Genomic DNA, 27,014 nt, shown 5'->3' with positions numbered 1-27,014 from the left:
ACAAAACAAGATATTGATAGATAATTTAAGTGGCATTCTTTTCTTTCTATTTATTTGGGGTTTTCTTGTTACATTTTGTATTTAACTTTTAATAATTTATCCACTTCAAGTTTGTAAAAATGTGTGTATTAATGAACATTTCTCTTGGTGTGTATATATTATAAAAAAAATAGATGTGTTTTTGCTGTCAGATAACCGTATTGATAATTTATGTCATATTGGTACTTTAATTATGTTCTGTGCTCCCTCACCCAAAACATGTTCTCCAAAATATTTTTGTTGCACCCCATAGTTACGGTTGCCTCGTCGCATCCACTTAGAACAATGCCTGGTAATGTAGTTTATTTCCAGAAAAATCAAAAGTGAGTCAACAGCTGTTGTGCCGCCTAAAACTACAAATCCCACAATGCACCAGTGTGCGCAGTTTTTCCGCGGCCGGGTTGCTTCATGGTGCCACAGTGAGGGACATTGGATGACTTTGTGCCGTGTTTAGCCGCGGTAGTTGCCTTAGCTCATTCATTTTGACAGGGGAAGAGATCGTCAACGCGATGGAGGCTCTTATTCCTGTCATTAACAAACTCCAGGATGTTTTTAACACAGTCGGGGCGGATATTATCCAGCTGCCTCAGATTGCAGTGGTGGGAACGCAGGTAATATTTTAGTTGCTGTTTCCAATCAGACATATATAGTTTATGGCAGTGTCTCAAAACCTAGTGAGGTACCTACCTAGACTGCATTTTTGGGCATGAAAGTTCGGAATGAAAGCGAAAGTTCGAGGGTGCATATGAAGCTCCTAGCCATCCAGTTCACTAATTTTGGAACACCGCCTATTATTATTAGCTACGTTTATTTTTTCCTGCGACATTTCTTATATATGGCAAGGTCAAAGACAAATAAACCAATGTCATTTTATATGTATTGGCCATTAAGACAAAATCTTTAATGAACTAGCTTTCAAATAATGTCACCTGCGCTATCCAGCTAAGTTAACTAGCGTGCTAACTTAAGCATTTCTTATGCGTGCTAACTTTCCTCATTCCTACTTTAATAATTGACCTCTCAAGCATATTACGTAAAAATGTCTACTGCTAGGAATGTGTTTATGTTTTAACAGCATGAGCAATATCATAAAGTAAATTCTAGAGCTGTGTTGGTCTCAGTGCGGTAGCTAACACATGATGAGATGCGCCATGGTCGGTCTCAACTTGACAGTTGGGGCAACATGTTTGGACTGAACAGCTGCAGGACTCACTGTATATGAAGGACAAAATGGGCAGATTAGTACTAAGGTGAAAAGGATTGTGGATCTTATCCATCTGACATTACTATAAATATCTGCATCATTTCACTGTGGGAAATATTGCAAGAATAATAGTGTTAATATAGACTGTTAATGTAAGTAAACCAGAGACTCAAGTAGAAGTGTTTCCTACCATCTGCCACACACAATTCAGGTATAATAAGTTGAAAGAGTCTTAAAGCAGAGACTTTCACTGACTACTTAAGATGATATGGCTGTCTGGGTGCGCAAGAAAGTGTTTTTGTTAGTCCTAAAATATGATTGCCTCAAATGGTCTGGGATAAGTAAAGATGGCACATTTCAAATGTCATACTTTAACTCATATCTTCAACACTTCATTGAAAATTTAGACAAAATAAATGTCTGAAAATTAACCCTGGGGGGGGGGGGGGGGTGGGGGGAAGGGGGGGTTTGCGTATGTTGAGTATGTTGTTGAGTATGTTGCGTATGTTGTCAATATGTTGAGAATATAGAGAATATGCTGTTTGGTGTTAATTATATGGCAAAAAAATAGGATGAAATTCCGATAGCTTTTTAAGATTCTTACATAAAATGTGTATAAATATCATTTGTCACTCAATATCTCCCAATAATATGTCTTCGTATTAAGACGATATTTAAATGCTAGTTGTATGATCAAAGCGCTGATCAATCAGACGACAGAAGGCATGTAGCAGATCGTGTACAACAGGTTTTTCAGCAAAGTTTTGATCATGTTGGTAATTGAGAGGCCTTAGAAATTCATGATACAGATTGTGTATGTGCCAGAGAAACAAGCTTGCAGGCATCTTTTGAATTTTGTGTTTGAACGTCCGTTTTTGTGCTAGCTCTGTACATTTCTATGGCATCGCCATTGAAGAGGAATCAGCTGGTGAAATGGATTTACTTATTAAAGAGTTAACAAAAGTTATCATGAGCATTGTAACATCATAACATATGACAGTAGACTGGGAAGATTTTAAAACGGGCGGTTCATTGATAAATCCGTAAGATCCTTCATAGTGTGGGAATACAAACCAGAAGACAGAACACAATGAGCGCTGAGCTGAAAAGGTCTATAAGGTTAAGCTCTCTAGGTACAAGTTTGATCCGCAAGGGAACTTTTAGTTTCTGCTCTAAACATGTTTTTAGGAAGTAAATGTTCAGTAATTAACAGTCCAGATAGATTTAGTTAGTACTGACTTGTGTGTTTGTGTGTGGTGCGTCTGATTTCCAGAGCAGCGGCAAAAGCTCTGTGCTGGAGAGTTTGGTTGGCAGAGACCTTCTGCCCCGCGGGACGGGCATCGTCACCCGCAGGCCTCTCATCCTCCAGCTGGTGCACGTAGACCCGGAGGACAGAAGAAAGACAGGCGAGGAGAATGGTATGTACTATTAAAGCATGAATCAATGACCTGCAGTTTTCATTTGTGGGAATGTACGTGCTACTTTGTTTCTAATTTGGTTGCTCAATCAGTGGCCGTGCAGTGGTGTCAGGGACTTGTTAGGTCGTCATGTGCCATGTTAAGTCAAAAGAGAAAGGGAAACATAGTGATCTAGCCAGTTTATCCCTGTGTGCTGTTTCTTTAAATAAAATGTGTGAACTTTCAGGACGCAAAGAATCCAGTCCGTAAGAATCTGCTATATATTTGAGATGAAGCTTTTAGCATGGGCATCTCTGCATTTGTGTAGTTTTAGCTACGCTAGAGTCCTATAAAGACTGCATTGCTGCAGGCTAACACTCTGTCATCTCTCTTTAAACACAGAGCCCAATGCCTGGAAAAATGGGCGCCTTTACAAAGGTCTCCTTTTTCTTGTTTCTTGCCCTTTTGCTTGTGTTGAGCAGCTTTGTGTTTATCTCATCCTGCTTCCATTTATAAGCTTTGGTTACGCTGCCAATGCAATGGCTTAGTTGGTTTTCAAACCTGCCCTGGAGCAATCCCTTGTCTAATACACCTGATTCAACTCATCAGCTAGTTAGTAGAGACTGTGCTGGGCGTGCTTTAAGAAAGGTTTGAAAAACCCTGGAATGCAGAATACAATCTAGTTTCGGTTTCAGATTGAAGTGGAGAGTATGAACAATTTGGGTCTCAAATTGACAGTGAAATGACATGAAGTCCAAGTATGGTAACCCATACTCGGAATTTGTCCTCTGCATTTAACCCATCCCACTTACAGTCGTACACACACACACACACACACACACACACACACTGCAAACCGTGAAAAAGGTATAGAAACCATATCACACTTCAAAATGTCCTTTACTCGCTAAAAACGAACAGTCATAAACTACTATTTATTGTGAAGAGTCAAAGTCTTTATTAGAATAGTGTGTTTTAGTTTGAGCTAGGTAGGCTGTGCTTCCCACAATGCACTGCACTTTGCCTTTGTTTTGTAGAAGTTTTTTTTTTAATTTGCTGTCATTGTGCTTTAAAAAAATAGAAATGATATATTGATGTGGAACAAAAGCCTATCCTACTTGGCAGGGTAAACTCTTTGAAGAAAGTGAAAGTTTACATAATGTTGTCAACATTTTCCCCACAGGAGTGGATGGAGACGAGTGGGGGAAGTTTCTACACACCAAAAACAAGGTATGGAAAGCAGTACAATAGATGTTTGAACAAAGAATTCACAATCAGCACAGCAGCAGCTTAGGTCAAATGTGTGCGACCCTTTTAACCTTTTTTAGGAGTCCATTATGAACAATTCTAAATGATGATAATAATAATAATAGTTCTCATCGACTAAATTTTGCATGGGTTAGTAATTCTACAAACACAGGAGAACTTCTCATGAACTGCTCGTTCTTATGCTATTATTTGGCAGTTGTATGCGAATCTTATGCATATTTAAGATTTAAATATGTATGAATAAAATTTCATCTTAACATGTTTATAAGTCCACCAAGACTATGTGGTTTTTGTCTACAAGTGGTTATTTTGAAAATTTGTTACAAACCTTTGTAGGTTTGTGTAGGAAGTATGACAGGAGTTACTGGCGACTCGTTTAGCCAGTTCAGAATCGGTTCTTTCTTTTCTTTTTCTTTCTTTCCGAGACAATAACTCCCATTTGATGTGCTCTTTGATCTTTGAAACTTTGCAGACTCTAGACATTCATAAACGGCTATATTACACTCTGCATGAAAGTTAATATCAAAAAAGCATAATATGGGCACTTTTATCATGATTTTTTCATGATCGCATTCATACTTGTTACATATGCACGGTTAGTGAATGAGACCCAATGTCTCAAGACATTGAGACGCTGCACAATGTAGGTTTATTCAGTCATTCAGACACCTTTATGTGCTACAAATGCCAGCGCAGAGAGTTTGTTTGGTTGTTTGACAGTTGAAGAACAAGTCCTTTAATTCATGAACATCAAGAGCGTGTTGGTCCAAATGATCACAGGAGAATGCTCTGCGTTCATCTCATGTTACATTAATGCCATTCCCTGGTGTTTCTTGGTCTCTTTAATGTTATAGAAGTGAAGTGAGATATCATGATTGTTTATATTGTGTCTCTGCCTTTTAGGTCTACACAGATTTTGATGAAATCAGGCAAGAAATCGAAACTGAAACGGAAAGAATTTCTGGCAATAACAAGGTATGGAAAAGTCCTTAAAGAACTACATCAGATGTTGTTTTATTTCTAACCCTGTACACTACCATTTAACATTTTATAAATGCATTTATAAAAAATACATTTCTTTAAAACTTTCTATTCATTAGAGAATCCTGAAAAAATGTATCACAGTTTCCACAAAAATATAAAGCATTTATAATAATAAGAAATGTTTCTTTTGCACCAAATCAGCATATTAGAATGATTTCTGAAGGATCAAGGATTTCTCAAGGATGTGACACAAGACTGGAGTAATGATGCTGAAAATGTAGCTTTGCATCACAGGAATAAATTGCTTTTTAAAATACTTTCAAATAGAAAACTGTTGTTTTAAATTGTGCAAATATTTCACAATATTACTGTATTTTTGATCAAATAAATTTCATCAGCCTTAGTGAGCATAAGAGATTTCTATCAAAACTTTTGAACTGTAGTGTAGTTTCTATTGGCATTAAGCTCTGCAGTTTGACCAATACAGAATGTTGAGGGTCTGACAAATACATTTGTGTCTTTGTTTCACAGGGGATTAGTGATGAGCCAATACATCTGAAAATCTTTTCACCAAATGTTGTCAATCTCACGCTGGTGGATCTGCCTGGCATCACAAAGGTGTTTTATTCAGAAGCACAGCTTGGCCTGTTTGAATATTCTGTTTGTGGGTGATTTTTTTGACGCTGACGCTGACACTGATATATTCATGTTCAGGTCCCAGTGGGAGACCAGCCCAAAGATATCGAGCTGCAGATCCGTGAACTGATCCTAAAATACATCAGTAATCCCAATTGCATTATTTTAGCTGTCACTGCGGCAAACACAGACATGGCCACCTCTGAAGCGCTGAAAGTGGCCCGTGAGGTGGATACAGATGGTCAGCATATTTATGTTTTTTTTTTACTCTACTTATGCATTATTTTTGCACACAATATCTGTATCTTTCACTTTGTGTGATATGATGATTATCTGCATTTTTTTTTAAACGCAGCATTTAAATTTTTTCCTACTGTCAGGTCGCAGAACACTGGCTGTGGTGACTAAACTAGATCTGATGGATGCCGGTACTGATGCAATGGATGTACTAATGGGCAGAGTCATTCCTGTCAAACTAGGACTGATCGGAGTGGTCAACAGGTATAAAAATAAAAATAATAATTTGAAATATAGTGTTGTCAATCGATTAAAAATAACGAATCATATTTTTTCTGTAATTAATCATGATTAATCGATTAAAACTTCTGTTTTTAATAGTTTTTTATATTGTAATAATTTCACAGTTACTCTCCTAATTAATGTAGAAACAAAAAAAAAGGGATAGTTAACCCAAAAATGAAAATTCTGTCATAATTTACTCACCCTCACGTTGTTCCAAACCTGTATGAGTTTCTTTGTTCTGCTGAACACAAAAGAAGATATTTTGAAGAATGTTTGTAACAAAGCAGATAGAGCAACCATTGACTACCATAGTATTTTTTCCCCTACCATGGTAGTAAATGGTTGCTCTTTCTGCTTGGCTCATCTATATGTGTGTGTATATACACGCACTTTCTTTGTTGAAAATATGATTGAATGTCTTTATACAGGAGTCAGCTGGACATCAATAATAAGAAATGTGTGGCAGACTCCATTCGTGATGAGTATGCTTTCCTGCAGAAGAAATACCCCTCTCTCGCCAATAGAAACGGAACTAAATATCTTGCCAGAACATTAAATAGGTGAGTCACATTTTGTTAATTTTGCTGAGCATATCTGCCTTGAAAGTATTAAAATATTTTTTTCCCCCCATCAGGTTATTGATGCATCATATTAGGGACTGTTTACCAGAGCTGAAGACGCGTATTAACGTTCTAGCAGCCCAGTATCAGTCCCTGCTCAGCAGCTACGGCGAGCCGGTGGACGACAAGAGCTCCACCCTGCTGCAGCTCATCACAAAGTTCGCCACAGAGTACTGCAACACTATTGAAGGGACGGCCAAATACATTGAGACCACTGAACTGTTAGTTCCCCCCTCTTCCAGCTACTGAAATAAAGATAACTACAGTGCTAGTGCTAACCACAGTTGTTTGTGCTCATTTTTTAGGTGTGGTGGTGCAAGAATTTGTTATATTTTCCATGAGACATTTGGTAGGACACTGGAGTCAGTCGATCCTCTTGGAGGACTTACAACCATAGATGTCCTTACAGCTATTAGGAATGCTACGGTAGGTTGTGTAGAGGCTTCTACATCCTTTTGCTTTTATATGGATACAAAATGAAGACTGCAGCCTGCGGTGCACTGCATTGTGCTGCAGTCTGCTCAGAGTCTGCAGATTTCTATTTTAGCACAACTCCTTTGAGGGACCTTTAAATATTACAGTGACTTGAAGAAGATCTTGTATAACACCGTGGAGTTAGATCTTGGAATGAAACAGTTACCGGTTTGAGAATAAGCCACAATAAAATTTATGACAATAGTATTACCGTTTTGTTTTTTAAAAATCATTAAGACAGTATTTGTTTAACACTATTTGAGAAACTCACTTTAATAAAGTAATGTTTACAGCCAGCGTGAAAGACACTTGTGACAATTGACAGAATTAATCGTGCCAGTGCTGCATCATCACGAAAGTTTGTTTGCACTTTTTGCCAGTTTAAACATTTAATCGATTTTAAACCATTTAAGTGCAAGAAGACGCAAAAGAGAACTCAATTCAATACTTGAAAGAAAGTGACATGTGAATGTATGGTATAACCCATACTTGGAATTTGTCCTCTGCATTTAACCCATCCAAATAGTGCACACACATTAGGAGTAGTGAACACACACACACTGCAAACTGTGGACACACACCCGGAGCAGTGGGCAGCCATTTTGCTGGGGCACCGGGTAGTGATTGGGGTTAGGTGCCAAGCTCAAGGGCTCATTTTCTGCCGGTATTGAGAATTGAACCCGCGACCTTCAGGTTACCAGTCGGACTCTCCAACCATTAGGCCATGACTGCCCCACTTAATGGTGGGGTAAGTGCTTTCTGGTAACCGATGTTGATTTCAAATCACCAAAACAAACACACCCCCTATTTTGATAGCTCCGCCCCACACATACGTAACCCAGGCAATGACTATGGCGGAATCTGCTGTACCAGCCGGCCTAGGATATAATATCTTTGGCTGATTCCGAAATCGCCCCCTAGACCCTCAATCACTATTCCCTACATTAGTCCACTAATACAGTTCACTTAAAGGAGTGAATGAAAACAAGTGAGTGAATTCGGACAGCCGCTGTGTGTACATCGGCCGTACACTCATTATTGCGGTGCAATGTGGGATAGAATGAGTGCACTCAATAAGGCCACTATGGTTTCGGACACCACTACAAATGGCTGTCCCCTCAAATAGTGCCCTATTTAAGGGTATAGGGGGCTTTTTTGGATTCAGCCAAAATTCTTCAGATCTTGCCTGATCGTAAGCCTTCTTTTGTTCCACAGACATCTTCCACATTTGTTTTTTTATCTGCCATCTCTCTCTTTCTGTCGTCGCTCGGCTAATGTAGGTCCTGTGTCGTGTCTTTTGAATAATGACGTGCACTGAGCGCTCTCTTCTCCCCGTCATTAGTAGACACGCCCCTTACTACTGATTGGCTATCATTTGTTTTGGTACTCGGCCCGAGACATTTTTCTAAAGCAGTTTTGAAATACCACTTACCCCACCTTTAAAGAAGCTGTTGTATAACACCATGGAGTTCTAGGTGCAAATAATTTCATGAAGCAGAACTGGCTTTCATGCGCAAACAAACTTTGGTGACGATGCAGAACTGGCTCGATCAGTTCTGTCAATTGTCATGAGCATCTTTTATGCTGGCTGTTAACATTGTGCACTAACTTTAGGATTACCATATATTTGATTTATACAGTGACGACTATGCTTTATTTTACATTTGATTATTTACCTGAATACTACGGTTTGACCTACCTTTGTGTTATTGCTTGTAGTTTATTTATTCTTATTTTATCACTGACTGTTCACTTATTGTTTTAAAAAAAAGTGCATTGTGCTGCTTATTTTGTTGTTTTTTAGGTTTCGATATAAAACTTAGTGAAATGATTTTAGTGTGTGTATCAGTAGATTTTTAACATTTTTCAGCACATTTGAACAATACAGTGATAATATTAATAACTCTGATCATTTTGGTCTCTATAATCGTGATGTGAAATTTTCATACCATTACATCTCAAGCATATCGCAGCAGTTTCAGGTATTTCTGTTGCCTGTAATAATGTAGTTCTTGTGTTTCTTCAGGGTCCACGTCCTGCTCTGTTCGTGCCTGAGGTGTCATTTGAGCTGCTGGTGAAGAGGCAGGTGAAGCGTCTGGAGGAGCCCAGTCTGCGCTGTGTAGAGCTGGTGCATGAGGAGATGCAGAGGATCATTCAGCACTGTAGCAACTACAGCACTCAGGTAAACTGCAGACATAGAAGACGTGTGCATGCATTTCATCAGTGCTTTTTTTAAAATCAGTTTTTGGCCTGCATACACGTTTGTCTTTGCCTGTTGTATCACGTCTCACTTTTTTTTCCCCAGCCAAAAAAGAAAAAAACGTTTTCCACCATTTGTTTTGCAGCACATTAAAGTCACCATGAAATCAAAATGGGCAATTCTTATGGAATTTATTAAAAATTATTTATCCGTGTAGATCATTATTTTTTTAATTCATGTCCCCTCGTAATCTTTAATTAAAAATAATTTCCCCTCCCTCATGCAGCTACATCTCTTCTCTGATGATGTGTTTATTGGTGTGAGGGCGGGACAACCTGTCACTCACATGAGATCGACCAATAGAAAACTACAACCGTCCAATCAATTCCCCATGGACAAAATCAAGTCCCGTGCTAGTTTTTTCTCATTCGAAAAGCTGCTTCACTTGAAACATGACAAAATAGGAAGAAAATACTTTAGCAACTTCTGTTTTATGCTGACTTTGAGGCCTGTTCACATCAAGAACGAGAACTATAAAGTTTTAATAATTGTGAAGAGCAAAGTCCAAATCACAGTTTTAACTACAATAACAGGAACACAATAACTTATAACAGCTGATGGACAATAAAAACACTGAATTCTAAACAGTTTGCATTGCATTTAAATAGTATGTTGATTTTTAAATGTATCAATTTTGTTTGCATTTATATTTGTGACCCTGGACCACAAAAAACAACATAAGTCGCACAGGTATATTTGTGGCAATAGCCAATAATACATTGTATGTGTCAAAATGGTCGATTTTTCTTTTATGCCAAAAATCATTTGTTTATTAAGTAATGATCATGTTCCATAAAGATATTTTGTAAATGTATTATTATTATTATTAGTAGTAGTAATATGCATTGCTAAGGACTTCATTTGGACAACTTTAAAGGCGATTTTCTTAATATTTAGATTTTATTTTCACCCTCAGATTCCAGATGTTCAAATAGTTGTATCTCGGCCAAATATTTTCCTATCCCAACAAACCATACATCAATGGAAGGTGTATTTATTCAGCTGTCAGATGATGTATACATTTCAATTTCCAAAAATGTACCCTTATTACTGATTAATGGTCCAGGGTCACATTTGTGCCCAACACCGAAATATAATTGCTGGTTTTATCACTTGTTTTTTTTAATTATTAATTATTATTTTCTTTTTTTTTGCCAGGAGTTGCTTAGGTTTCCAAAGCTCCATGATGCCATAGTAGAAGTGGTCACCTCTCTGCTCAGGAAGAGGCTACCAGTCACCAATGAGATGGTTGGTTGGTTTGTTTGTTTGTTTTCTCTCATGCTTTTATTGTTTTACATATTATGGACAAGCTCCCTTAGGCAGATTATGTGCATATATTTCTTCTCTAAAGTTGCGTTTGCTCTCTGCTCCAGGTTCACAATCTTGTGGCGATTGAGTTGGCTTATATCAACACAAAACACCCAGACTTTGCAGATGCTTGTGGGGTCATGAACAACAACATTGAGGTTTACTGACATTCTGATGATGATTTAATTTAGATTTAGGACTGAAATGTATTGATTGGAAAATATTTGAGTGTGAGATTAATATTTAATGTCTTCATAAACAGGAGCAGAGACGTAACCGAATGAGAGAGCTTCCCTCAGCGGTGCCTCGTGATAAGGTATGATGTTAAATCTTGAGCTATTAGAAAATTGCCTTTTCTCACAGGAAAATGCAATGGGCTGCTATTTACGATGTTCTTTTGTCTCTCTTCCTTTCTGGAAATTAGTTTGTTGCATGAACCAAAGTCTTGCTGCCTTTTCTTGCAGTTTTGATTCGAATCGGACTAAAATCTGCTGCTTTCCTCTAGCTGACTAGTCTTTTCTCTTCCTGTGTCTCTTTGTAGTCCTTAAAAGGTCCTGGTGGGCAGTCAGTGTCGCCCACCGAGCAGCTGTCTGCTGAGGGCGACGGGCCTAAGGTGTGTGGCGCCCCCTGTGTGTAGGGGCAAAGCATGGAGTTGATTTTCAACCCACTCGATCTGCTCCCCCTGACCTATAACCCAGACTGCATGGTCACCAACCACTAAACTGACATCAGGACCTTCTCAAACTTCTGTTGTGATTTTTAGGTTGATTTCGAAGACCCTCTACAACTGCAATTGCATTTTGCAGTTGTATCTTTTCACTTTGTGGCCAAAATCTGTGTTTTATGTGTGAACTGTTCTGTTCGAAGCCTAAACCAATACATAAAACACAGATGGACTGCATGGGACGGTGCATTAAACACTAGTGGGTGCTCATCCTCTCTTGTTCTTCCTGTTTATGTGTATCAGATGGCCGGAGGAGCACAGGGGGAGCAGGAAGGAGGGACAGGGACCTGGAGAGGCATGTTGAAGAAGGGAGAGGAAGGCCAGGGCGAAGACAGGAATAAACTACAAAGCTCCGTCCCCGCCAGCCCTCAGAGAGGACACGCGGTGAACCTGCTTGATGTAGTGAGTCCATAAAACGCATACTTTTGATTATGCTACAGAAATGACTTAAAAGCATGCAAAAGTAAATAAACACCCATAAGCATTTGCGGTGTCCTTGAGAGCTGTGAATTATTGTTGATTTGTTCTGATCTCTCACCAGCCTGTGCCAGTTGCTCGGAAACTGTCTGCTCGCGAACAGAGGGACTGCGAGGTCATCGAGAGGCTCATCAAGTCTTATTTTCTCATTGTCCGTAAAAACATCCAGGACAGGTATGTAGAAACAGTATTTAACCTCTATAAGAGACTATGGAGGACCACATACTGTATGCGAGTTTCTAGTTTAATGTTTCAAGCAGAACTCACTCTGTTTCTCCATCTCTTCAGTGTACCAAAGGCTGTGATGCACTTCCTGGTGAACCATGTAAAGGACAGCTTACAGAGCGAGCTGGTGGGGCAGCTGTATAAACCCGCCCTGCTGGACGACCTCCTCACGGAGTCAGAGGACATGGCCCAGCGCCGCAATGAGGCCGCAGATATGCTTAAAGTAATGTCAATATATATACATAATAATGTATATTAATGTAAAAATGTTTAGTAATGCAGTGTAGGCTTTACATTTAATATTTAATCATTATTTTGAATTCAGTAATGCTAATAATGATCATTATTATTTAGTAGTAATATTATTACATAATTTAATAATAATCATTTATACATATTAGTAGTAATGAATATTAATGCAAAATATGTAGTAATGCAGAGTAGCAATTAACCGATTTCTCGATTAACTGTGCTTAACAACTTCACAGTTAATTAAGCGTAAAGGCTCTGCTACACCGAGTGTTTCTTTTGCTCTGAACGGAACTGTGGCGTGAGTTTTTTTTTAAAGCGACCGTTATTTTAGAATGTATTATTTCCATGCCGACGCATCATGCAGTCACAATACAGATAAGTATTACGTTTATTTCCTTTTTTTATTCGAAATATTTACAAACTTGTTAACTATATCATGAATTATGATATATTCCGATTGTCAAATATGTGGAAGTGATTGTGTTTTGTCGTTTAAACACATTTATAATGATCTTGTTATAATCTTGTTAGTGTATATATAACGCACGATGAGTTTGCAATTCAGATGATCTGTTTACATCATGAGATTATTAAAATGAATGCGTATGGATGACAGCTGGTGACAGTAACAGTTCAGTTTATTCCCCTCATATTGACATGGATGTTTACAGGGCAGACGTCACCTTTCTTTAATTCCTTTCTTTAATTCCAAAGGGAAAGATGGACTTTTGTCTTTATTTTTTTTTTGTGCTGTATTATTTGGTTACTGTTTTATTTCTGGTTCAATAGGTAGCAAAAAATAACACTTTAAAATCTAAAGAGTGTTCATGTGACTTTATACATTGTTGTGAAATTAATTAATGCATAATAATTGTGATAATCGTGAAACCGTGATTATTTCTCGGACTGTAATAGTACCAACAAAATCTATAATCGTTGCATCCCTAGTAGCCTTTACAATAAATTGTTTATTTAATAATAGTACCAATAATTTATTTAATATTAATTAATATATTATTTGTAATAGTAATGTATATTAATGTAAAAATGTTTAGTAATGCAGTTTCCTTTATATTAATATGAATTGTTATTAATTTAATAATGATACTAATAATGTATTATTTAATAGTAAATAATAATTAAACAGTAATAATTATTATTAATATATGTTTAGTAATAATAATGTACATATTGATATATACGGTTTAGTAATGCAGAGTAGCCTTTGCATTAATGTTAATAATTAATATTAATATAACAATGTTTAGTAATGCAGAATAGCTTTTATATTAATAGTAATTTTTTAATTAATAATTCTTTCCCCTTTTTCTAATTTTTTTTTTTACGTTTTGCCATTATTAAATGAATAACAATTCATATTGATGTTGCAGATGTTACTCTGCATTGTTAAGCATTTAATTCAACTTTGAATTATATATATATATTTTAAATTGTAGTGTATTTTATCATAAAAAAATTCAAGTGTTTTTAAACTCTCATCCTCTCCTCTGCCCTTAGGCCTTGCAGAGAGCCAGTCAGGTGATCGCAGAGATCCGTGAAACGCACCTGTGGTGAAGTCCTGCGCTGATGTACAGCCCCTTTCGCTTATGCTCGAACCCTGCGGTCTGCAGTACCTGCGGTCAGCACTGTCTCTGTTCTGTGTGGATTTCACAGACAGCCAACTTGAAAAATGCACTGGTGTCAGTTAGTGTGTATTGAATATAGTTTTATGTGTGCAACGGACTCTTCTTGAACTACATTGAGGGCAGCACATATCACGTCACACCTGCACACCGTCTCATTCAGTGATCTCTTTCATGTATGTAAGCTACCATGTGTGCAGCCTGTTAAAGGACCATGTGTCCCTGATGTAGCCTAAATTAAAGGTAGTGATATAAACAGATCAAAGGCTTTGTCATTATGTTGTAGCTTCATTTGGTATGAATGGATTTCTTAAAAATATTTTGTTTTGCTGTCTAATAAGGCAGTCAACGCATCGGAAAGATGCAGGATCACTCCGCTCTTGTGTAAATCTGAAAAATTACTGAGTGCACCTTTAATTTCATAGCATAATTTGTTAACATTTTTTCATTGTTGGCCATATGACATAATAATGAGTCAAACTTTGAGATTTATGTAGTTTAATGCAATGTTGGTGTTTTTCTGCATATATGGTTGTCACACATAACAGTTCATTTTATGGTGCACTGCAACATACACATAATAAATATTATATTTATTATACATTTATGATAAAATGTTGCATCTATATATATTTTTCTTTACATATAAGGTATTAATTAACATAATTAACATCACTAATTGAGTACACTAAAATGAACAGTCAGTGATAACATTTATTCATGGCAAATATAATGCGTCTGCAGAATGAATAAATTTGTTAATAATAATAATAAGCTAAACACTACAGAGCAAAAATGTACAGCCAGGGCTCTTTCAATGACTTAAATATCTCCAAACTAATGCACGAGGACAAATTCCGCTCATATCTGCTGTCAACATCTATCTCAGCCTTCCTCCCATCTTGCCTTTGCCGCGTCCTTTGGCACTAAGAGATAGAGAGAGAAAAAAACGAGTTTAATATAGTTTTTTGGATTTGAAACCGAATGACTCAACACTTATGGCGGTAAGTGAGATTTCAAGCTTGTGATTCTTACCTTTGGTGATCCTGGACGCGGGCAAGGAGCTGATTTATCTGTGAGAGACAGAAACATGACAAGTGTTAACAGGATACAGTGATAATGAACACCTCAGTCAAAGCTCCAGTCGTTGAAAGGGAACTGGATTTAGTTAAACTGTTAATTGCTGCAAAACTTCTAAAATGGCGCCAAAAGGCCACAAGCAACTTCAAAGTAAGTAAAAGAAGTTTAGATATCACTTACATCATATTTCTGGCGTTTCAGTTTATCGTTGAGATCGTATTTTTCTGCTTCCAGCTCCATCAGCCACTGCCACAACTCATTGGCTTTCTCCCTGCAACGGGTAACAGAAATATTAAGGTAGGTTCACACAGAAAGCGTGTTGTTTTCGATATTTTTCAGCGCCTTGTTGGGGTTTAACTTACGTAAATTCGTCACGTTTTAAACGCAGTAACGCGTTCAGTGCCAACGGCAACTAACGTTAAGTTTTCCATTCCTAAATGTTGCTTTGATGGTGATTGTGTAGTTTCTGCTGTAATAGTAACTAGTTCGAAAAACTAGTCCGGATTTTTCCCATCTCCTTGCGTTAACGCAAGATCGCGTTCATTGCCAACGGCCACTATGCTATAGCTATACAATGGTGATTTGAGCCTGGTTATAGTTTCTGCAATAGAAACTAGTAAACAAACTAATCTCAATTGCCATTCCATTCCTCTGGTTCCGTGCGGACTATTTTATGGGTTATCTGAAATTCTAACTGTTTTCATAATTCTACCCTTACGAAACAAAAATATATTGCAGTATATTGGAAAATATCATGTAATACATAAGGCGATATATTCCCATATATGGGATTTAATATTTATATTTTCCAATATATTGCAATATATTGAAAACGGCAATCATTTGTATATTTTGCGATATATTACATATATTGTATATATGTACCATCCATATATTAACAATATATTATAATATATTTCAAGTAATATATTGGTAAATATATTTTCCTTTCGTAAGGGTAGTTCTAGTAATGAACTATTTCCTGTTGGCCTGTTTCCAGGTCTGTAACAACAACAACAAAATAAAAATACCCCAATCACTTGGGGTGTTTTTATGAAAAACAATATAGGGATGTCAAGAATATGCATATGAAAAACTGTCCTACTTGAGTTTGTCGTCACTCAGGTGGTCAACGTTCAGTGGTTTTCGGCGGTCAGCCAGGATCTTCTTCTTTTTCTCCCTTTCGGTCTGTTTCTTGGCACCTTTGCGTCCTTCACCCTTTAGTTCAGCAATAATTATAGTATTAGTGGAATAATCTGCATAAAATGATCATGTTACTTGACAATATTCTGACAATATCACTGACCCTTTGCTGTACGCCGCCGTACTGCTGGGTCATGTTGGTGAGAGCTTTCTTCTTCTTGGCATCGTCATCATGCTTCTTTCTCTGCTCTTCCAGCTCCTTCCTCTCTCTCTCTTCCTGTCAACAGTTTAGATCGTAGGTTTCATCTCTAGTATGAGCATCATGCGTTCATTGTTTTACTTCAACGACTGGACAAATTTGAAATTATTCAACAGTATGCAAGATTAGTTTGACTTTGATAGGTGGATTTTGGTAACATCCTCCACAAAGTTCATTCAAAAGTGTAAATTCAAGGCTTCCTTAGTTTAGGCTCATTGGTGGAGAGATGTTCCAGTAGGCGCTGGTGTAGTTTGGCACAGGGGTTTTCAAACTGATGTCCTTTGAAATATATATAAGTGCCTTTTACATTTTTATGATCATATTTGAAGGTCCGTGGCCCTGTTTTGGCAGGTGTTTGTGCAGAAGACGGCAGGTGTCGACAGTCAGAATTTGACAGGAACTCACAGCGAGTCTGGCCTGACGCTCTTTCTCTCTCTCCGATCTTTCTCGCTGCTGCTCGGCCCTCTCTGCTCGCCTCTTATCCTGTTAAAACACATATTTACATAATTCTGCTCATAAGTTTGTGTACCTCTTGCAGGAGATATTTTTCTCATTAATGTAGTTCTACCTCTTTTTTATATTTATATTTAACAAAATAAAATGATAAAGTGTGTAAAGCTAAGAATTTCTGTTTTAGATCAGAAATAAACAACATTTATGAGGAAACACTTACAATTCTATTGACCAGAGCAATGAGTTCCTCTTCATCTTTCTGTCTCTGGAGGAAATGAGCCTCTATAAGAGACTGTAGTTCTGTTAAATCCTTCTCCTGACGCTTTTTTTGGATGTCCTGCACACACACACACACACACACACACACACACACACACACACACACACACACACACACACACACACACACACACACACACACACACACACACACACACACAGAGAGAGAGAAATGATACATATTATAGAGTTTAAAAGTGAGAGATGTGCGTTTAAAGAGAGTGTAACAGAGGAAAATATCCTACATCAAAATCTACTTTGTCTCCCTCTGGGATCTTTGGTGCTTGGATATTTGATAGATACCTGAAGTTAAAAGATTAAGACATTTTAAAAAAACTAAAACAGTTTAATCTGAATATATAATGATGCATACAAGAGAATAATGGAACTTACTTTGGTTTGGCTTTTGGGTCGTCGACTATAGTTGGAGAAAGATATGATTTCAACAGCAATTGAATAGAAGAGTTACAATAAACTATTAAAAATTATCATTTTTATAATATAGGCATTGTCAATTTTTACATTTGCTCAGATAATTTACCTTTAATACAAAAAACATTGCTTTTATTAACACTGTGTACATGCTATTTGTAATTATACCTGGTGTAAACAATATACCAATGTAAATGTATGTAAATAGCCACAGGCATTATAATAAATCATATATAGACATTGTAATACAATACCTTCCTCCCTTTTATAAAATTAGATAAAACATACAAACACAAAGACAAAAAGATTTATAAGTGAAAATACAACGCACATGGAAATAATTGCAAGATTGATAGCTTTTGTATCACAACAAATCATAAAAGAATTGCAAAGACAAACGTAGGAGTAAAACACTGTTACTCACTGAACCCCCTCATCCATCACATCTTCTGTGTCAGACATGACTATAAATAATGTCAAAGATTATTAAGCAACAACAAACATTTTTACATGCAACACAAAAATGCCAAAATACATCTTGCTCGTTATTCCTATATAAGGAAGGGGTTTGAGAGAATGCACTGAATTTACTAATTCATCTCGAGACTCTTACCTGGGTCGCTTCTTGTTATCAGAGATGGAGCGTCTCTTTTTTAGAGTGCGTTAGAGCACCGGGCCTTAGTCTCAAGGCTAACATACTAACACACCACGTGACCACAATGTACTCTCATTGGCTTGTGCGGAAAGCCTTCGTCTATTGTTAGACTGTCAGATGCATTTCAGTGAAGTTCTAAAACCAAACATTCTCTTTGACCTGCTCATAGTCGGCCTCGTTTTGTCACCCCGTGAAACCCAACCCATTCAGATAAAGAATCGGGTGGCTTGTCCCAGATGTCAATGAGTGCAGAACAGAAAAGACGCAGAGACAATGTGTGCATGTATCGTTACTTTACTGTGAAAGCTTGCTTGATAATACAATAATTGCACAGTTGTTGCGATCATCACTGACCGTTTGAACTGTTACAGTAGGAAATATTTCAAATATGTTATTGATATTTTGAAAGAGTTGAGCTATATTGCTACCAAAATACGTTGTAATGCTGTATCTGTAAGATTTGTATTACTGTCTTATAGTGTTCATAGCATGACTTTGAGACTCCAAGTGCAAAGGCTATGAATAAAAGTCATCCAGGCAAAAGCAGCATCAACAAAGCATAATCATACACCTAAACCACAACATGTTACAAAGCATTATATTGTGTGTAAATTCAACAGGTCATCTGAAACGTGTAATATATATATAAAAAATAAAAAAAATAGAATCAAGGCTAAGTGCACCTAAAGGTGCAGTCACATTTACTGTTGTTCTGTGAATTTTCTCTGGCAAAATCCACGCAATCTGGAATTTTAGAATCTGGAAGTGCAAAAGATTTCACAAAGGCGGTTCCGCAACAGGTTCAGTTTCGAATTTGCTGCGTTGCCCAACCGAAAAATGGTTTGAAAGTGCCTTCTGTGTGAGTGGTGCTTCATACATTGCTAAACTATTGAAAATTGACAATTTTCTCTCAAAATGTTCGCTAATGTGACTGCATCTATTAGTTCTAATGGTTACTGGTAGTAGTTGGTGAATGATAGTTGTTTATTATTAAAGGGTAAGTTCACCCAAAAAATGTAATTTCTGTCATTAATTATTCGTTCCAAACCCATAAGACCTTCATTCATCTTCGGAACACAAATGAAAGGGGTACTTCAGCGCTGGGAAGATGAATGTGTATTTAAACTGGATCATTTATGTAGTAGAAATGTGAAATTATTTTGGAATTTGGTGCCTTCTAGAATGAGAATAGACAGATAGACAGAATAGATGTGGATGAAAGACAACAACTCGCAGAATGCACTTGCTTCGCTGCCCTACGAGGCCACTCCCAAAGCCACGGCCACTGGTTATCACTTGCCCACCCCCACCGTCGTTTTGATATCCATAGTAATAAAACAATTTTGTTTAGTTAGAGAACAAACACTACAATTAAAAACTAAACATGTCTTTTCAATAAAGTGTGAGTGAGCCGAATTAAAGTCACGACACAGATGCAGCAGAAATCAGATTTCATTCATCACGAAAGAGAAGAGCTGAGGTAAGCGCGGCAGTCATTCTCGGCGCGTGTTCAGTCTGGCGCGTTATCAGATCATGCCTATGGAAGCTTAACTTTCATAGGAATTCATTGAAAAGTTGAAACACTCACTTTGCTCCGCACCGATCCGAGCGGCCGAGCGCATTTACATTCTGTGAGTGAGATCCCACCCCTATGGGCGGGTTGAAAACATGCAGAACTAGCCTCTGGCCAAAAAATCCTCTGATGATGCAAAATGACGATATTTGCGTCATCTGATGATTTTATTCCAGAAATGCATAATTCTCTCGTCTCAGGGGGATATGAGGGGGGGAAATCCATGCGCTTTCTGACCCCCCCATAGAGAGCAATGCTTCTGGAGACGCATTCTCGTCATTTCATAAAATTAAGATTGAACCATTGTAGTCACATGGTTGTTTTAAAGATGTCTTTATTACCTTTCTGGACTTTGAAAGTGCTTGTAACGTTGCTGTCTATGGGAGGCCAGAAAGCTCTTGGATGTCATCAAAAATATCTTAATTTTGTGTTCCGAAGATGAACAAAGTTCTTGAGTAATTAATGACATAAATGTAATTTTTGGGTGAACTAACCCTTTAACTATTTTCAGATGTAACAAATATAAAATGTTTATATAGTTCAAATTTATTTTCATCTTATTGCGTTGTGAACAGCAGGAAAAAAAATATTCTAAATGCAATTAATAATGTGCAGCTAACCATATAATCATGCATAGTTAGGATAGCAAAATAAATAAGGCTCATCAATGTTTAAAAGGGAAGTGAAAACACTTTCCACTTAAACACTTGCGTCCAATCAAACTACTGTTTTGGCGTAAATGCACCTGTCACTTGTTAATGTTTGATAGTAATACTAATACTTTATTATTGCGTCTGTGATTCATGGCAACTGTAATGAATTTATTTAAATGTTCGATTTTAAAGACATTTTGGTAACACTTTATTTTACAGTGTCCTTGTTACACGTTACATGTAGTTACTGTAGTATAATATAAATTATGCATAATTATATGCAACTAACCCGAAATCGAACCCCAATCCTAACCCTTTAGTAAGTACATGTTGTTAATTAATACTCAGTACTTAAATGTTGAATTACACTGTAGCATGGACGCCTTAAAATAAAGTGTAACCGACATATTTGTATGATTTTTATTTTGTACTGTGTTGGGTTGCCACTTGTAAAATCTAGGACCTGCAAAATGATGCACATTTTATGCAAGCGTCTTCCATTTCGGCTGATCTGGGGTCGTTCGGATGCCCTTATTTTCTTGTTCCTGTAGAACATAAGGGAATACGTTGTTAATGTGCTAATGAGTTAGCAAAGAGACAGTACAAGAGAGTTACATTTGCTCTACATATGCCATGTGTATAACTCAGCAGGCTTTTTCAACACTTCTTCAAATACACAAAGGCAAATAGACCAGCCATCCGCACCTGTTCCCAGTTAGTGAGTTAGCGCGTTAGTGCCGTGACCCAGACAAATACACACGAGTGACATGCTCTGAGGTCTCAAGTTGTGCCATAAGTGCGACAAATATGTAGTACATTGTCATCTATGGGACTCTCAATGTCAGGTTCAGCTGAAAGACCAGGGAGTATCTTTCAATTAATAATAATAAACTATAAAAACAGGACCCCTGTCAGAATATGTGCTAGATTTGGGTGTTAAGGCGGTTAATGCGACATAATGTGATACTTTTATCCCTTCTGTAACTCTAAATATTAAACTGCTTTGCTGTGTGACATCATGGTAATCCAGTGATTCACGTCCATGCAGTGGCACAACAGAACAGCTGCGGCAGGGAATGCGACGCGTCACGGGCGTCCTGAACAATGCTACACGGGAGGTGCTGGGTGAAATGAACACGCTGGAATTATGCCTGACACGCTGGCGGCCCATCGAGTACCAATGCAGGAGAACAAGGTCGGGGCTTTAAATATAGCTTGGCATGATATGTGAATGAGAGATTTACGGCTGCGCTGGCCAGTTAGGGTTATGACTTCAGACATTTGCTGTCATTGCGCCGTCAGTTAAAACACCCTCCACTGCTCCACCCTTTTTAGGGAGCAAATCTATTCAGTGGAGTGAAGACACTTTGAAAAATGTCTTTTTGGTCCAGTGAAAGTCAATGGGGGACCTACAGTATGTTGTTGTTTTTTTGGACCCCATTAGATTTTCATTGTAAGGACAAAAGCAGTTCACATTCTTCACAATATTTGACTTTTGGATGAATATGAGGGCGAGGGTAATTTTTAGATGAACAATCACTTTACCAAATAATAAAAAAATGTTGACATTTGGAACTGAATGAGAGAGAAAAACAAAAAAACTACAGTAACTTACCGTTTGTGAAGAATTTACTTTTGGCTGCGAACACCTAGGACAAAAAGCAATACAAGAGTGTGATTTTCTTTAGTATTTTAAACTTGTTTTATGTGAATTTTTATGATGTGAAACATGAAAACGTAACCTTTTTAGAAAAAAATTAATTGCGAAGGCCCACCTCTGAACATAAACTTTACTGGGGCATAAACAGATTGTACAAAAATGTACGAATGAGATTGTACATATTCATACGAATTAGTCACAAATAGTTAAAAATTTGAAAATAAGCATGCATACTCAATTGATCTTAATCTGACAGAATATTTCTGTCACAATTTCTGAGAAGAGAATGATGGGAGACAGTGGTGCTGATGGACCATTGTCATATGCAGTATAAAATGAAAGGTATTTTTGGCCAAAAAAATCTTTCACGTATATTTAGCTACCTAAATACATGCTAGCTAATTGCAAAAAGGGTAGATGAGCCAATAATTTATGTAAAGTGAATAACAATCCATAAAATCAACAGGTATCAGACACCACTTTGATACTTCCTGTTATACCTCACGTTCTGTCAAAGGCTTTTCTTTTTCTGGTCAAAGGAAACAACCAGTAAATGAAATAACTGACTTTGATGGATTGAACACCACATTATATTTCAACATACTCAGCTCACCTTGGCAGGTGTGGAGCTCTTTGTTTCCCATGGGCCACGTGGTTTAGTGACATCAGCTGGCTTCTGTTCCTGTCAAAACACAAAATTACAAATCATCCTCCATTAGATTTGCAAATAGGTGGTTAATGGATTTTTTTTATATATGTTTCCTGTCATAAAGTTTACCTTTCTAGAGGGGGGATTGAATAGAAGCAGAGGGAAAACAGCGGACAGCAGTGTGACAGAAAAGGGAAAAGGAGAAGAAAAGGCCACCGCTAGAGGAGTGGGAAGGAGATACAGATAAAATCAGCAAATATAGCACAATTCTCTTTTTAAATAAATAAATCATAAAAATATTAAATATTTAAAAAAAAATACTGTGCCAGATGGTAAAACCATACAAAATGATTACCACATGTACTATGATATTTACATGGTACACTAAAGTACTTCGATGAATTCAATGATACTATCGTGGTACATACCCAAACTGCCCAAGGTACATCATGTGGTACCCAAATATAATAATCAAATATAGAAATATATACGGTATTTTGTCTATATTTCAGTAAGTACAATTTATTTTTATAGCACACTTAAGAACATCAAAACTGACCAAAGTGCTGAACAAAATAAATTAAAACACATTCAAAAATGCATAACATACATAATACAAAAAAGGGAGTGTGTACTTGTAGTAGTTACATGTACACTGGCGGTGGTATCAACATTTTTCTATAATTATATTTCTAAATTTTTTTGTTGTATTTAATTATAAATAAATATAATTATATATAATAAAATAATAAATAATTACATTGATATGTTTTTATTAGAAAGTAATATTTTCCCTCAGTGGGTCAAAATAGTCCAAGTGATTTATGGAATGGAAGACATAACTTACTCCCTTAAACTTCAGTTGAATACTTTTTGTGGCAAGATGGAACCCAACTTCAGGTATATTACATAACAATGACCAACAAGCCACGTAGGAGAGAGTAGAAATGTACATACAATCATATGCATATCTATAATTCTGGCATGCTTTTTGTGTGTGTGTGTGTGTGTGTGTGTGTGTGTGTGTGTGTGTGTGTGTGTGTGTGTGTGTGTGTGTGTGTGTGTGTGTGTGTGTGTGTGTGTGTGTGTGTGTGTGTGTGTGTGTGTGTGTGTGTGAATGTGTATGATTTGCATTTTTCTCTAGTTCTCTATTCATTCCCTCACACCCTTTTTTTATTTCTTCAATTTATGTTTACTGTTTCTTTTAATTTGCTGCCTTTTTCATCAACTATTTTTCATGTATATCTGTTTGAATATGCTGTTTCTAATAAAGAAAAAGTAAAATAAAAATAAAAAAGCAAATATTTTACTAGAAAAAAAACTGATTGCTGTAATTCTTACATCGAAACCAGAAGATGGTCAAATGCAATACACTAAAGACTCACTGGAGGGCCACCCTGTACCACACATATAATACGAGAGTTTACTTACACAACCCGTGTGAAACCACCCTTTACTGTTCCTGTGAAAGTTTTGCATTCTATGATTTCATAGAAACTGTAGATATAATATAATGTATAAATGTAAGTCTAATGTTCTCCCCAAGGCCGTAAAATGTCTTTTTTTGTTATTGGTCTTTTTAAAGGAATTAAATAATTAGAGGATTAAAAGGGATTTAAGAAAATAAAGACTTGTCTCATCACATTCAGTTGTGAAGCTATGAATTACATGAATAATGTAAATTATAGCATATTTTCAATTCAAAATGGTGCATTTCATAGAGGAATTTAATAGTTTGCATTAGATATTTCTGTTGGTTGTTGAACAGTTGTCGAATATTAAATCTTAAGCTACTTGTATCTTACCTCACACTCTTTCACAAGTTAAAACTAAAGCGTCATGCTAGAATTGGCACCCGTCTTCTGTGAACAGTCAGGCCCGACTTCTTTGATTTGATTGGCCATCCCCTTAATCATGTTGACATTAATGAGGCAGACCAGCCTAAAATGTAACTTTTAAAACTTTTTGTCTCCCTAACAACAAACAGAGCGGTGCATAATAGATTTCAGCAGAGCAGCATCAAGAATATCAAATGTTTGGACACAGTCAGTTTTGAATTATAGTATACATTGCCTATTGTAGAATCCAACCACATCTATCAAAGTAGGTCAAATCTCCACAGAGAGGGTCGTCTGATGGTGCAAGTCATTGTGCTCAGTGTCTGCTTCTTAAATAATTAGTCTCCCATTCACTTCTTAACATATGAGGGTTACATTATGAGTGATTGTGATCTTGAAGACTGGTAAGAGATGCTTAAAATAAACATAAAGCCATGAGTGAAATATAGCTCGGGAAAGAAGATTGGAGACGTGCCACATCAGTACAGAGTTTCAGTACAGAGTTTCAACACTTGGCCTTTCACTGATTTCAACAAAGACACTCGTTTTGATGTTTTAAGTCACAGTCAAACACTAAAATATTACTAGGGCTGACAAGAATATTAGTCATTTTAAAATCTGCTCTGTATCTTGGCTTTGGCTTTGAGTTCACAAATCTCTGGTATCATCTTTTATTTCCACTTTGTCCAACAGGTGGCATTAAACAACCATAAAGATGTCACTAATTGAAATAAAGCTGTAACAAAAACTTACATGAAAAGTTAAAAAGCTTAAACATTAAAATTGTTGCCTTGGCATGTAACTAGTGCTGGGCGTTATGACCAACAATTTATATCACAGTATTTTTCTAAATTATACCGGTTTCGGTTCCTTATGCATGACCGGGTGTTAAGCACATTTTCTACTGATTGAGAGAGGAAATACTGCAGTAGATTGACTAGAATGTCCTATTTTACCGTCATGATGAGTGAATATTGTAGAAAACTTCCTCACTAGAATTAGGCTAATACAGGTTTGCAAAGCCCCACAAAATGATGCTGTGCGGAGACAACAACCAATAAAACACCGACCTGCAACATGCTCATTACAGACACCTGAATATTAAAATATGTCCACGGAGAGAGAAAAAAAAACAGAGTTGAGGGCACTTTAAGCATTTTAAAAATCTAACCCTATATAACAACAAACTGCCAAAAAGAGGGAGAAACGTGGAAGAAAACTTAGAAGGTCTAAGGATATTTTCCATACATTTAAGAGCACCACAGTCTCTGAACAAATGACATGGGACCCCTCTCAAACAGTGTCGCGCTGCGTTCCGAATGTTGTTTGAGCGACATATACCGATATTGCGGTATAATCAAAATTAATATCATAACTAAAACAAACACAGGTATTCGGTATGAACTGGTATACCGCCCAGCACTACATGTAACCGAAATGAGTAAATAGAAGTTCTAAAATTATTAAAACTAAAACTGGTATCAAAATTAATGAAACCTATATAGAATTATTAAAGAAATAATGACAAAAGCACATCACAAATTTTACTTAAACTAACATTTAACATCACAAAAACTTAAAAACAAAAACAAAATTAAATATATTAAATAATAAAAATATAAGCTTTTTAAAATATCAATAATTACTATAATGGTATGATAGATAGATAGATAGATAGATAGATAGACAGACAGACAGACAGACAGACAGACAGACAGACAGACAGACAGACAGACAGACAGACAGACAGACAGACAGACAGACAGACAGACAGACAGATAGATAGATAGATAGATAGATAGATAGATAGATAGATAGATAGATAGATAGATAGATAGATAGATAGATAGATAGATAGATAGATAGATAGATAGATAGATAGATAGATAGATAGATAGATAGATAGATAGATAGAACCAAGACTTACTATCTTGGCAGGTGGTTTTTCTGGTTCAGGGTCTGGTTTCGGTTCAGTGGGCTTCGGCTCTGGAGTCTTGGTTTTCCAGCTGTTAATGCGTCCAGCCACGCCGATGTTCAGACCAGCTGTTTCCTGATCGGACAGTTAGCAGGAATTTATACTTCTGTTTCCAGACAAAGTAATCCTGCTTTATCAGCTTCTTTCAGCAGTCATGTACTAAAACAGTTTGTCTCCTCTTGTACCTTGGTGACCGCTGGGGGGCTTGCAGGACTCGGGGTGGGATTGACCACATTCCCCTTCTCCCACATACTCTTGATGCTCCGCAGCCCTTCAGTCACAGGTACATCCACTGGAGATTTGGGTGATCTGGTCACTTCTTTTGTCTGGT

At 37.0% G+C, this 27,014-nt stretch overlaps 3 protein-coding genes across 7 annotated transcripts in view; 1 reads left to right on the top strand and 2 right to left on the bottom strand.

Moving 5' to 3' along the window:
• The first annotated feature begins 410 nt into the window (after positions 1–410).
• dnm1l (dynamin 1-like) lies at positions 411–14,634 on the top strand. 4 transcript variants are annotated; one of them, XM_079808917.1, is made up of 20 exons: positions 414–650; positions 2,517–2,661; positions 3,043–3,078; positions 3,824–3,870; positions 4,813–4,884; positions 5,425–5,511; positions 5,608–5,770; positions 5,910–6,030; positions 6,480–6,611; positions 6,686–6,892; positions 6,977–7,097; positions 9,172–9,327; positions 10,564–10,653; positions 10,779–10,871; positions 10,976–11,029; positions 11,255–11,326; positions 11,681–11,839; positions 11,979–12,088; positions 12,203–12,362; positions 13,910–14,296. In XM_079808917.1, the coding sequence occupies exons 1-20, from the start codon at positions 549–551 to the stop codon at positions 13,964–13,966; spliced, it is 2,184 nt and encodes a 727-aa protein (XP_079665043.1). In that variant the 5' UTR covers positions 414–548; the 3' UTR covers positions 13,967–14,296. The 4 variants fall into 4 exon arrangements, with proteins under 4 accessions (XP_079665044.1, XP_079665046.1, XP_079665043.1 ...); XM_079808918.1 differs by lacking the exon at positions 3,043–3,078 and having other exon boundaries at positions 411–650; positions 13,910–14,634; XM_079808919.1 differs by lacking the exon at positions 11,255–11,326 and having other exon boundaries at positions 13,910–14,308.
• tnnt2d (troponin T2d, cardiac) lies at positions 14,519–18,142 on the bottom strand (the record flags this gene model as incomplete). Its single annotated transcript, XM_079808923.1, is given in 11 exon segments — positions 14,519–14,960; positions 15,070–15,107; positions 15,295–15,385; positions 16,220–16,332; positions 16,421–16,534; positions 16,922–16,999; positions 17,190–17,306; positions 17,494–17,551; positions 17,642–17,666; positions 18,095–18,101; positions 18,104–18,142. Coding segments are annotated over 11 exon segments (726 nt in total). The 3' UTR covers positions 14,519–14,914.
• Positions 18,143–18,617: 475 nt separating this feature from the next.
• cald1b (caldesmon 1b) overlaps positions 18,618–27,014 on the bottom strand; it is a 39,980-nt gene continuing 31,583 nt past the window's right edge. For both annotated transcript variants that reach the window (XM_079808921.1, XM_079808922.1), the window contains exons 12-16: positions 26,869–27,009; positions 26,636–26,758; positions 22,835–22,903; positions 22,177–22,210; positions 18,618–21,106 (exon numbers count right to left, since the gene is read on the bottom strand). In XM_079808921.1, coding sequence (XP_079665047.1) covers positions 21,093–21,106; positions 22,177–22,210; positions 22,835–22,903; positions 26,636–26,758; positions 26,869–27,009 — 381 coding nt within the window. In that variant the 3' untranslated portion in view covers positions 18,618–21,092. The remainder of the gene's footprint in view (positions 21,107–22,176; positions 22,211–22,834; positions 22,904–26,635; positions 26,759–26,868; positions 27,010–27,014) is intronic.

Source organism: Gobio gobio, assembly GCF_949357685.1.
Source record: "Gobio gobio genome assembly, chromosome: 25".
NCBI classification, from domain to species: domain Eukaryota; kingdom Metazoa; phylum Chordata; class Actinopteri; order Cypriniformes; family Gobionidae; genus Gobio; species Gobio gobio.
Note: the sequence above shows the minus strand (reverse complement) of the source record. Positions and strands in the feature narration are given on the sequence as shown.

Coding starts and splice junctions, on each gene's coding strand:
- dnm1l (XM_079808917.1), top strand. CDS start 549: ATGGAGGCTCTTATTCCTGTCATTAACAAACTCCAGGATGTTTTTAAC. Junction 6,031..6,479: donor CTGATCGGAGTGGTCAACAG/GTATAAAAATAA, acceptor GTCTTTATACAG/GAGTCAGCTGGACATCAATA. Junction 6,612..6,685: donor CTTGCCAGAACATTAAATAG/GTGAGTCACATT, acceptor TCCCCCCATCAG/GTTATTGATGCATCATATTA.